At 39.9% G+C, this 12,702-nt stretch overlaps 1 protein-coding gene across 4 annotated transcripts in view; it reads right to left on the reverse strand.

Annotated features, from left to right (window-relative positions):
- ulk4 (unc-51 like kinase 4) overlaps window positions 1-12,702 on the reverse strand; it is a 78,012-nt gene that overhangs the window by 7,019 nt on the left and 58,291 nt on the right. For all 4 annotated transcript variants that reach the window (XM_069538009.1, XM_020091452.2, XM_020091451.2 and 1 more), the window contains 3 exons: window positions 9,255-9,421; window positions 7,142-7,243; window positions 4,205-4,399 (listed from right to left, as the gene is read on the reverse strand). In XM_069538009.1, coding sequence (XP_069394110.1) covers window positions 4,205-4,399; window positions 7,142-7,243; window positions 9,255-9,421 — 464 coding nt within the window. The remainder of the gene's footprint in view (window positions 1-4,204; window positions 4,400-7,141; window positions 7,244-9,254; window positions 9,422-12,702) is intronic.

A 12,702-nucleotide genomic window follows, 5' to 3' on the forward strand; every position in this document is an offset into this window, starting at 1 on the left:
CTAGAAGTGAAGGTAAAGATATGATTTAATATTACAGTGACAGTGTAAAACCTATAGAGCAATTTACTATCAATAAAACCTCTTGTAATAAATCAGTTTGCTTATGTTTCTTTAAGCACTGTTCAAGGTGTGTAGGTGTGTGTGTGTTTTTGTGCGTGCTAGTCAATGTTTTGTGAATGTGTTCTCTCTGATCTCCAGTGGCATCATCACCTCTGTCTCTGTGGTGACACAGCATGGTTGTTGCTGGGCAACGGAGTTAGGAGGAGCCAGTGATGCACCCCTCGCTCGCTTGAACGCACACACGCACCCTTTCTTATCATCCCATCTCCACCCTCACTGTCCACCTCTTTGATTCTCCCTTTCTACCAGATCAACACCTGATTCTAATACTGAACTCTGAAATACTGACAGAAGGATGGACGGACATGATGCCTCTTAGAAAGAGGATCATGAAAGAGGATAGGGCTGTCATAATAGTAAGAGTGCATCGGACAACAGAGAGAGAGAGAGAGTGGTACATTCATACATCAATAAGTCAATGTGAGTGAGATTACTGAGGAATGATTGTTTAGTGGATAACAGGTAAGTGAGTTCTTCCAGAGATATTTACCAACACTGGAGACTGTCTGGGGCCATTTTCACGTCCTGTGCAGACATTAGGTTTCACTGTCCATGAAAATATTATAATGAGAGTTGATTTTAATAATCATCATGGTCAATATGAATGCCTCAAAATGACCCAAATTTATAATTAACCATTCAACATTTTTCTATCTGTACAACTTAGACAGGTGAGAGGAAAATACCTTGATGAAACTGAAAACATGGTGAACACAAATGTTTTGTATAATAATAATAATAAAATAATGTATATTCAGTTTAATTCATGCCACTTGTCGAGACTTGATATAGAAAAACAGTCAGGTGAGTTTGATTGAGCCCCTGGCAGAGAAAGGAAGCACTATAACTGTGGGACTGATGGATAAATAAATAAATAAATTAATGTTCATGTTTCCAGCTCAAACATGGAACAGGTCACAATAATTGGACGTCTGCTTTGACATTTTTGGGACTATGCTGAGATATTTCAGCCTATGGAGATGAGAGACGAGGAAGCTTCTCGACATAAGTGTGAGATTAACAAGCAGTGAGACAGGACAATGTCGACAACAGCAGTGTGCCTTCCCTCATACATCCAACCCTGTCAACATATTGTCTGTGACAACATTCACACAAAAAGAGTAATGAACATTTTTACTGCTGGACAGGTTAACATGAGTGAGGAAGACTGGACATTGTTAGGATGACCTTGTAAGAGGCAGAGACCAGAGATTTGACCGACCCCAAATGTAGATTTAGATTTGATTAGATTCAACTTTATTGTCATTGCACGTGTCACAAATACAAAGCAATGGAATGCAGATTTATTCACAGACCAAAGTCAGATGCATCAAGGAAATATTCGGTGGCATCTCTGGGCATAACTGACCAACCATGCTAGAATAAAGGGCAGCCTTATATACATCTTCACCTCTAAGTGCTACCAACAACAGGGGTGCTCATCGTGACCTATTTTACACCTCACCTGTATGTTCCAACCCTCCCTGCTGGTTTTCCCAGGGACTCTTTGACATGAGCATTTTGAGCCAGGAGAGCACAGGTGAATTTGTATTCTAGTTGTTCCATTAAAACATACATGCATGTAGTTTGTAGTATTTCTTGCTGACTAGGAGAGCCACAGAATTGCTGGTCTGCACTCCACTGGTCACACTGCTGAACTGTCATTTACAGGTAATGCACCAATCCCACAACCCGGTGTCCGGAACAACCACACTACAATACACACAGACAACCATTACAAAAAACTGCCACAATAAAAGCCTGAAATATATTCTCTATCTGTCCTCATTATTTAATGTGCAATTATTTACAAATACACTGTTTTTCAGTGCAAATATTCCATTCTGTGCAAATATACTTTGCTAATCCGGAAGTGACACAGAAACGTGACAGAGACTGAGAGGACCTCCGTTACATACATATTAACCTATGCTACATACATGTGCTTCTTGCTCCACAAGCTTCCTCTGAAGCCTGTTTCATTAAATTTGTATTCCGCTTCCAAGTTGACTCGAAAAAAAAAGTAAAAGTAAATTTTACTTATTCACTCGATTTATTCTCCCTCACTCCTCCCCGACAGTTTCCAAGCTATTAGTGGGATCTTTGATTGAGATTAACAGAGCCCTGAAATCAATGAGAGATAATTAAAAAGCCTTTGTTGAAGGGCAGGCACTCGTCTGCGTGTGTAGGTGTGTGTTTGAGACAGAATATGTGAGTCATTGTGTTTCAGGGACGGTGCAGCTGTGAAAAAGTGTGTGTTGAGGATAAGGAATGTCTGTTGCTTTCTTTCAAAGCTGCACATTGCTCTCTGCTGACTGACTGACAATGAGATTCAAGAAAATTAAATTTAGCAAATGATTAGAGGTTTTTTTTTAAATTGTTTTATGTTTAGCTACTGGACTCCAGTGGGAAAAAAAGTGCTAGGTGGGAGAACAGTGTTGCTGCAGTACACTGAGGGAGAGTAAAACTTTAACATTGAGAAAGAGGTAAATCTGTGAGCTTGTGTGATAGAGGGAGTTAGTGTGTGGGTGGTTCAGGTGGCTCGATCTAATTGGTGAGAGGAATCAAAAATATACACATGCACTCTTGCACACACACACACACACACACACTCACTCACCCTCACCCACAAACCCACACACCCACACACACACTCTCTCACTCACCCTCACACCCTACAGATATTAGGTAGCCTCCAGACAAAGTCAGACCATATGATCTCTGGGTGACAGCTGACCTTGTGTCCAAAGTACAGCTACTATTCCATGACCCTGCAGCCATGTCAGAACATTAAGAATGTATTTTACATTATTCATAAGTTTTCGACAGCAAAATCATCCATTTTTCCAAACTTGGTCATATTGATTTTGAGATGTAGTTTCACTGGACTGTCCCCTCCAACCCTTCCTGTCCTTTCTCTTACCTGACAGTTCAAACTGATCTTGTACGATTCAGCAAAACCTTGGATTATTCTTAATGGCTACATTTTTAGGCATCCAATATCAAACCTGTTTAAAGAACTTATTCCTGAATAATTTGTTACATAAGAATGGTTATGTTTAGGTAACCAAATCTTCTCGTTTTAGTTTAGAGAAATGCTACCATCATGGTTTAAAAATGAAGTCTCAATTGCTGTCCTGAGAAAGCATGCAAACCCTGGTATTTGGTGTTCAAGTAAGGAAGTTGCTAACTTGTCCAGATGGCACAGTCATATCTTTCTACATTGCCACTGAGTGTTGGCACTGACTGTGAATCTTGTACTGCAGAATCATCCAATATGAATTTATTTTCTTTGGAAAGCTACAGAATTTATACCAAACTTGTGTTCTGAGTGCTTCACAACAGGATTTGTCTGATGTGGTTTGAGTGTCTGCTCGCAATTTTACTGGCAGTTTACTCAACTGTCTCATAGGGTTTTTAATTTGTGTACTGAATGGTGTGATTTTAATGTGGTGTCTGTCAGGACAAGAGATTGCCTCCTAGTTAAAACCTGTCTAATGCTGGTGACTGGTGCTGCAGCAGTATCCGTTCATGTTTCCAGATTCAGATAATGTTATTGAAAATGGGAGGATAGACGCCTCACTGAATCTCCACCTGCTTCACTACAGTAGACTGTAGAAGTCAGCCGTCTTTGGCCTGTACTACAAATCATTTTGACTATCAGACAAAATTGGACAGGCACTCGAAACACAGAGTGACAGTCTGATACAAACCAACGCTTTTTCTCCCTCTCTGTCTTGCTCCCTCTGTCAGTCACATCGTGGTGAAACTACACTCTATTTTCAGAACAGCAGCACAGAAGGCCTGACTGTGTGTGTGTGTGTGTGTGTGTGTGTGTGTGCACGTGTCTGAGTCAGTTCCCGTTATTCCAATATTTTCATTCTGCAGTGGCACAAGATTCTTCAATCAATGTTTTAGGGTTGTGTTTTGACCAGTACTAGGAACACACTCTGAGCACAGACAAATATCAGTTAAACGTCACAACCACTGTTGACATACATATGATATTTTCTATGTGTTTTCATTTGCAGATGCCAGTTTATGTTTGTGTGTGCGTGTCATTCAATGTGTGCACTGTACTCACCAGCCGTTTGATGATCCTCAGGGTTGTGCGCTGTATTTTGGGGGTCATGGTGTGCATGTGTGTGCAGAGCACGTGAGAGAAGCTTTGCAAGCACGAAGGTGACAGGCAGTCATGACCCTCTCCACCGTACAGCTGAGCCAATAGGGACAGACATTGAATAGATTCCTCCCACACTTCTTGGTTTTCAGTGGACAGCTACACAAAGAGAAAATCTGTTTATAAAAAACAACTCTCCTGTGTGTGTATATATATATAATACTCTGGTCATAAAATAGTGATTTAATTCACCTTCTCTTCCAGGTGTACTTACAGTACATACCATGAATGAAATATTTGATGAAAACATTGATTTATTTGAAGACTATATAAAGTAAATATCAAAAATGGAACATCCAATCATCCAGGATCCCCCTTCCTTCTACCATGTGAATAAGATTAGTCTGTAACTGACTGTAGAAAAGCATTACTGCACTCAGTAAATCATAATAATTCACCATGCATCAGTAACTGCTCCACTACTCTACAGAACTGCTTTTACTGATGAAATGAGACTCATATTGACACTTCTGCTCTCTCTATTCCATAATACCCCATGGGGCAAAAGCCCTGTGCAGAGGCTGGGGGTGTGTCAGCTGCCCCCTTAACCCTCTCCTCCACAATCAGACACACACACACACACACACACACACACACACACTCACACACACTCACACACACGGCTCACACTCGCTGTGTCAAGTATAAGTAAAAACCTCTATTGTGTCCCTCGAGACCCAATCCTCTCCTCCTCCCACTCGCCTTTCTTTTCCCTTCCCTCCTTTACCTCCTCAACTTCCCAGGATGCTTCACAGCACCCTCTCTCTTTTGAATGGATTCTTTCCATCTTTACATGTCATTTCATCATCTACCCCATATGTCTTTCGCTCGTTACCTTCTTTTCTCCACTATATCCATTTATTCATTAAGTTGAGAAATCATGTTTATTTTGTTTCTACGTAAAAAGTGACAGAAGACACAAATGCCATCATTCGTCAATTGCTGAATTAGATTTGAACACTATCGTTGTACTGAAATCACTGTTCTAAGATTTTGAGCGCAGATAGAAGAGGGATTTATTCTGCATCACATTTATTCTTTATCCAATTATTGAATCCTCAATAAAGCATATATAGTGTGGCAGAATGTGTGGATGTTTGAATAGCTACTGTGAAAACATTTCTCTCAGCAGAAAAGCCATGATTTTACCCACTCTTATCTTCCTGTTTTCAGATTGCATCAGTCTCTGTGTTGTGTTGATATAAGACTCTTTTCTGTAGATTTATGGGTTTAATATTTGTAATAACTGCAGACAAATTACTGCAGTACACTAAACAAATACCAGTCTGAAAAATAGGGATTAAAACCACCAGGGTGATGTCCCACACCTTAATGAAACCACCCATGCCAACGTGTGAGGGGGCTCGTTAGCTGGAAAAGGCTACTCAACCTGGAGTAAGCATATTCATAGATCCCACTCATAAAATGATGAAGAAAGATGAACAGTTACATCTCAGTCATTTTTAGGTGTTGAGGGGATTCTTTTCATGACAAACCTCTTGAATACTTAATTTTGAGCAACAAAGCGAATAGTATGAGGGGAAAGTAAACAGCTGGAGTTGGACATGAAAAATACTATTCTGTAGTGCTGCTTGATTCATTTCATTACAGACATGCACACACCTTCAGAGTACAGCTAATGAAGGAAGAACCAAACTCAGTCAGAAGTTTTCATGGGATCAGACTACATGAAAAACAGCCCGAACTGGAAGATGTAGGGTTCGGAAAAGATCCATGGGTGCAACAATCGATTTCATTTGATCACGGGCGATGCACGTAATGGACGACAACTGATGCTGCATCATGGAAGCCTTTCTGGGAAACAGAAAGACTTGCAGACTCTTTTTTTTTGACAGGTTTAATCACCTCTGCGATGTTAACCAATAGGAACACAGATGATGGTGTTCTGCTGGGAACAATGAAGCTGTTGATAAATGCAAACATGGGATGAAAAAGAATGATGGTGTTGGAAGATGGAGCTGTGAAACAAGTAAGGTTTGTCGAGCTGTGGCAACAACACCCCAGATTTATTTGTATTTACCTCCACCAAGCAGGTTATGTTTTCACCCCGTCCATGTGTTTGTTGATTTGTTTCTTTGTAAGCAAGATTGCGCAAGAAACTACGAAAGGGATCCAGACCAGGGGATCCTGGATTTGTGTTGTTTTTTATTACTTTCTTCAACCCTTGTGAGATAAGACATTTTTTTTGATATTTTAACATTTTTCCCAGCGAATACAAAAATTTATGCATATTCAGGGGAATACTATCTATGAGTGTGATACATTTGGTTATGGCGAAGTGCCATTCTAGTTCCTCAAAGAATTATCTCGACAGAATGAAGAAAAAAACATTAGACACAGTGAAAATGGCAAACTGTGGACAGGGAGGAACATGTAGTCTGTCATGTATCACAGTCACGACACAGCAAGGATTTATGACTCTGGTCTTAACAGTCTAAAATATTTTGTAATATGACCGCAGCTTAAGATTTACACTCACAAGTACACATGAAAGTGACTGTGGTGGACATTAGTGTTTGGTGAACAGTGCTTCTTCAGGTATTACTTTCAATCAGAGCAGTTGATTTGAACTTGTTGAAGTAGATCATATTTCATGAATACTGTTGTGTTGTCTTCTCTCTCTTAGACACATGTATACTCACATTTCCCCACATGAATAAGGATGTATCCACAGTCTGTCTAACTGTACCAGGCACACATTTAGACATACAGTCTAAAACCACACACACACACACACACACACACACACACACACACACACACACACACACACACACACACACACACACACACACACAGCTCTTTGAGTGTTGGTCTCACCATGTGAATGAGGTGTGTGCTGAGTTGGCTCAGGGGTCTGTTGGCTTGGAGCAGATTCTCTGCTGCCTCCATGTCTACTGCTGGACAAGATAGCCTCTGGCTCTACACACACACACACACAGACACACACACAGACACCGATACATACACACACACGTTAAATCATTCATAGAGATTTGACAGTCAATAATGATGGATCCAGAGACCTGCCAAGACAGATTCTGACAGACTGAGACAGACACAGAAAGACACACTGATAGATGGACCAAGGGATTATTATTTTAACCCTTGTTAAGGAAAACACACGTTCATCTGTTTATCATGTTTGTCACCTTCTTTGTGTATTTACACTGGACTGAACGAGTTGGCGTATTATCAATCAGAGGCGTGATGTGTAACACAACAGCATCAGTATTTCCACAGACCTCATTCCAATTTTGTGATCACCTCCACTGTTGACATCAAGAGGCTCAACAATCCTCCCCCACTTCTGTGTTTGTACCTTCTAAACAGAAACATGTAACTAAGGTTCATCATTCCCACATTGAACAGGCTTTGTAAAAATGAGCTAATAAACTTGAAGTCCTCTCAGTCTTCCGTTTATTCTCACCCCACCCTCACTGCTCCTTTAGCCCCTCTGTCCCTCACTTTGGCTTATTTTAGTTCAGTTCATGGCTACAGTGGAACTTCAGACCAATTAGCAGTGGAATAAGATTAATATTGGCACACGTTCTCTCTCTCCCACAGTCACTCCTTCTCTGTTATGCTTTTTTTTCTTTTTTTCTGAAGTATATATAATCTCTCTCACTCTCTCTTGACCAACAGAGTAATAGTTTGGGGAGAGTGGTCTAGTCACGTCCTCTCTCCTTATCAGACCTTATTACCCAAATGAATTTGGTTTGGGCAAAAGTTTTCTTTTTAATGAGCTTTGCATTTCTCACAGAATTGATTTCCGCTCAACATTTTCCTTGCTCCCTTTTCCATCTATGTCTCTGCTAACTCTCCATGCTTCCCTCTTCTGTCCTTCTCTCTTCCACCCAGTCTTTTACCCTGCCTCCCCTTTAGCCCCCCCTGTCTTAGCATTAATATGTATGCGTTGGGCTGGGGTGCACACTATGGGGAGATGGGGTCTGGTGTGTGTATGTGAGCATATGTGAGTGTGTGTGCATCTGTGTGTAGGGAGGGAAGCTGAGGACAAAGCCAGTGGTGATAATGAGGCCGCAGGGACATAGCCAGACAGGCCCCTCTACGAACGCCTGTAAGTATGAGTATGTGTGTGTGCACGTGCACACGTGTGTCCCAGTGACTCGGGACCCTATCTGCCTCCTCCTGAGTTCACAACTTCAATATTGCAGTTGCTTAAACCTGCTACCCTCCACTGCACACATCAATGGACACACACTCACAAACAAACACACACAGACACACCTGCCTTCAGGGACACGATACAAGGACATCATTTTTAGGGAGCTGACTTTGCTTTGTGATTCTGTGCTCAGCAGAGATGAAACTGATAAATAGTAGTGAATCAATGTGGGAAATACACCAGACTATGAGGACCAATACTACATGATACAGCAAAACAACTGAAACACAGCTAACAATCATGAAAAATATTCTAAAAAACAAGAGCCCATTTCTTAGCAAGGACTGTTGCAATGCAAGAGGACAGAGTTGTAGTTATACATTTGTAAGGATATTGGTTTGTAACTTGAGGGCGTACTTCGCAAAATATCTATATTTTCTCAAAAGATAATTCATATTAATAGCTAATGAATAATTAATATTACAATTAATAGTAATGTATGTGCCTTGACAGCAAGGTTTTCTTCACAGACATGAGTATGGGGGAAAAAAAACGTAATTAAATTTAGTTTGTTGAGTAGAAATCTTTAAATACTATTTTTTAATTTAAGGTTTTTATTGATGCTTCTGGAAAATTATTTTGTGCAAGTGGCCGACCATAATCCCTGACACTGGGGCTAATTTGAAATACACTGCTTGCAGTGAAAGATCACACTGGAGGTTAGTTCTTGTTTTCTGATCTGCAGCTTAGTGACCATTGTTGAAAAGAGGGTGATGAGTTTATTTAACTATGCTTGAGTGCTTATACCTTCAGTGCAGAGCGGACGACATGTGATGTTTGTTTTAGTGTGTTGTGAAGCAGTTCCAGAAGAGCTTTTAACACAAGATGGCCGATCCTCCTTGTGGCATGCCAGTCTTCGTCCAGGTACACCACTGCAGCCTCCGAGAAGGTACTCACGACCAACTCTATCAGGCCTGTGAGGCAGAGAAGATGTCATCATGAGAAGGATATGGCTAACCTGCTGGACTTTGGTACAGCCCAGTGAAATGAAAGATATCATCGTCTACACCCTGAGGACAATCTACACCACTGACAAGGACATATAACAGACCAGCCACATGTCAGTTTGCTACAAGAAAAATCTGAGCCTGTATGAATGTTTGTGACTGCAGGCTCTGGTTCGACTCCTCAGTAGATCCAGATAAGATGAGAGACACTCTCCCCCATCAGCCCATTAGCATTTCATTGCCACTAACTGGCCAAGCAGAAAGAAAATAGCTATTTTATAGATTAACAATTTAAACAGAACTTGTACTGTACAGGGATCGAATCATATCAATGCATGCAATGGTAACACAGGCGACAACATCGGAGCACAACTCAGTTTAGATGCTCAACTAAAAATAAATTCTCTTCTGTTCTTTTTATCTCTTTCACCTTCCTCCATTTCTCCCTAGAAAACCACCCAATGTAGAACAGGTTTTAAAGCTGCTTACCCTTGCTAAGCCATAAATAAATACCACTCACTAAAGTGAAAACCCTCGTTCCTTTGCTCATTAATTTTAACGTGGAACAGAAGATACTGTGTATTTTGCAGGTCTAACTGCGTAGGTAGCTGCAGTGGGTATTTGTCCCTGAGGTGTTCTCACCACATGTCTCTGGAAGTGGAGACAGGATGGATTCTGCTCTTACTGGGTTGACATGACACATGCATTTGAGAGAAAAAAAAAATGCACACTGTGCCTAAGTCTAAAGTCAGTTCCATTTCTGTTAAAAATGAGAGTTAAATAACAAATGAACCGATTCACTGTCTTCACTGGGGAAAGTACAGCCAGGTTATTTTCTATTCCAACAGATCTTTATTTAGAATGTAGATGTTGGGTGTGTTTATTTTTGTGAGTGTAAGTGCAACACTGCAGACACTAGAAAGCTATTGGGCTAGATTTCTGTCAGTGAGATGTACTGTTACTTTGTCAGGCGACCTCATAAATTAAATAAACAGGCTGCTCTACTTTGGACTGTTCAGTCAAACAAAGACCTTCTTCTGTTAATGTGATCTGACAATGCAGTCCTGTTTGGAAGTAAAGCTCCAGATACACTTTTTCTCATGTATAATGTATGTTAATAACATCATTCTGTTAATGTCTGTTGAGTAGAGCTGTCAAACTTATTAAACTTATTCATCGGCAACATATCGTGAATAAAAGACAAATAACTGTATATGTTATCAAATCGACTCCATATATGAGCCATCTATTGACACATGATTATAGCCATTTAAACAATATAGCTGTATGATCAAAACTATTTACAAAATGATTTCACAGTGAATAGTCAAACTGCTGTTCTAACCTGCTACAGTTTGATGTAATTAAACCAGCACTACAGAGGCCAAGATAAAGTTTTTATGCTTCCACACTAAATACATTTTCACATGTGCTAGTTGACATGATGCATGTATATAAGTAAAGTTAAAGCACAGTGGAATCATTCATACTATTCCCAATTAATCCACAAAGGTCAGAGTAGTCATTGATTTGAAATCTGGTGCAATGAGAAAGGTTTGGTGGTGAGGGTGACAAAAAGAATGGAGCAGGAATTGGTCTAAGCAACTTAATTCCACTCACATCTTGTGTTCAACCTTAAGTCACCATGGGCAACACCCTGAAGCTCATAAAACTACCTGTTGTTTTGATTTTCTCCAGGCATCAATGTAATTAATTATATGGCTGTTAAACTGTTAAGAAACAAAACAATCCTGTTTCCATGTACTTTGTATGGAATTAAATTGCACGTTTAGAAACCTGGTGTTGCTCACTGATTAGACAACCAATGACCATGTCTGTTCTTAACACAATAACAATAACACTCATTGACAGAAATTCACCAGCAGCCTCTGAAAAACTGAATCTATAGATTAAAGTGACAGATTCAATTTATAGATTAACTCAAACAAATAAATTAAAATTAGAAGATACATGTAGCTCCATATTAATGCTTTAAAACCAATGTGATTACATCAGCTTTGTCAGTAGAGCAGAGTCTGCACTAACCTATAGATCAAGAACATCCTCCTCAACTGCTCGCAGACTGAACAAAAACACATTTATGCATTCTTGACCCACTGTGGTTACTCCTGATTAAATAATGCTCAACAAGCACCAAGCTGCTATTGAATAGTCTGATAAACCTTAAAGAACAAGGAGCTACATTTAACAAGCTGTGCCAGACACTAGCTGTGTCCCAACTCAAGGACGCAGTCTTTGTGGGCCTTGTAGACTGCGGAGGCTGGGCTGAAATGAGACTAAGTGGTCTAAAGAGGATTTCTGTTATTGTCACCAGCTTGTCCTGCCCTGAGTGCTATCGCCCAGCACCCAGACTGCAGTTGGATATGATGAGAACATTTCTCTGCACCCTTATTTAATGTGTGGTTAGCTGAGGAGCCCATTTTATCTTTCTTAGGTAAGGTTGGTACATAAATAAAATGTCAGAGCACCCAGTGTAAGATCTTTGTGTGTGTTTGTGTGTTTTTGTGCATAATATTATTATGAATATTCCTTTCACTGACAGGTGAGTGAGTGGAAACCACTGTGGTCTGTCCTATTTTGGAGATTAGACTTTAACTTGGTTAAAAATAGATATCATCTATTTATAAACCACTGTAAAATGATTTCTATTGCAGAGGATGATGATGGTCGGCTCTGAGCATTACTCTCAATTAAAGTAGTTAAAAATAAAGTTTTCTGAAGAGGGAAACCTCTGTTAAACTGATTTATTGTAAATAATGGATAATGCTTCAGTTTATTTATGAAGCTCAATTTAAGTAGTTTGTATGATGTTATTTTCCACATTAATGATCGTCGTGGTGATCCCAGAAAGTATCCAGACCCCTTAATTTTTTCCACACTTTACAGTTATAAAATGTATTGTGATACAATAGCAATTTTGGCCCTCAATATAAACTCAAACTTTATTTTTATATATTTGTATATTAAACTTAACCCATAATGACAACGTAAAAATATTCTTTGCAATTATATGATGAAAGAAAAAGTACACAAGTATTTAGACCCTTACTGCAGGGCCTCGTAGATAGCCTCAGTGGCAGCGGTTACAGCTTTGAGTCTTGTTGGGTATGTGCATTCTTTGTACACCTGGATTTGAGTAGTTTATGTCATTCTTCTTGGCGGATCATCTCGAGCCCCATCAAACTGGATGGAAGCATCTATGAACTGAGATCTTCAGATCTGTCCAT

The sequence above is a fragment of the Paralichthys olivaceus genome, chromosome 13, assembly GCF_024713975.1.
Source record: "Paralichthys olivaceus isolate ysfri-2021 chromosome 13, ASM2471397v2, whole genome shotgun sequence".
Lineage (NCBI taxonomy): Eukaryota > Metazoa > Chordata > Actinopteri > Pleuronectiformes > Paralichthyidae > Paralichthys > Paralichthys olivaceus.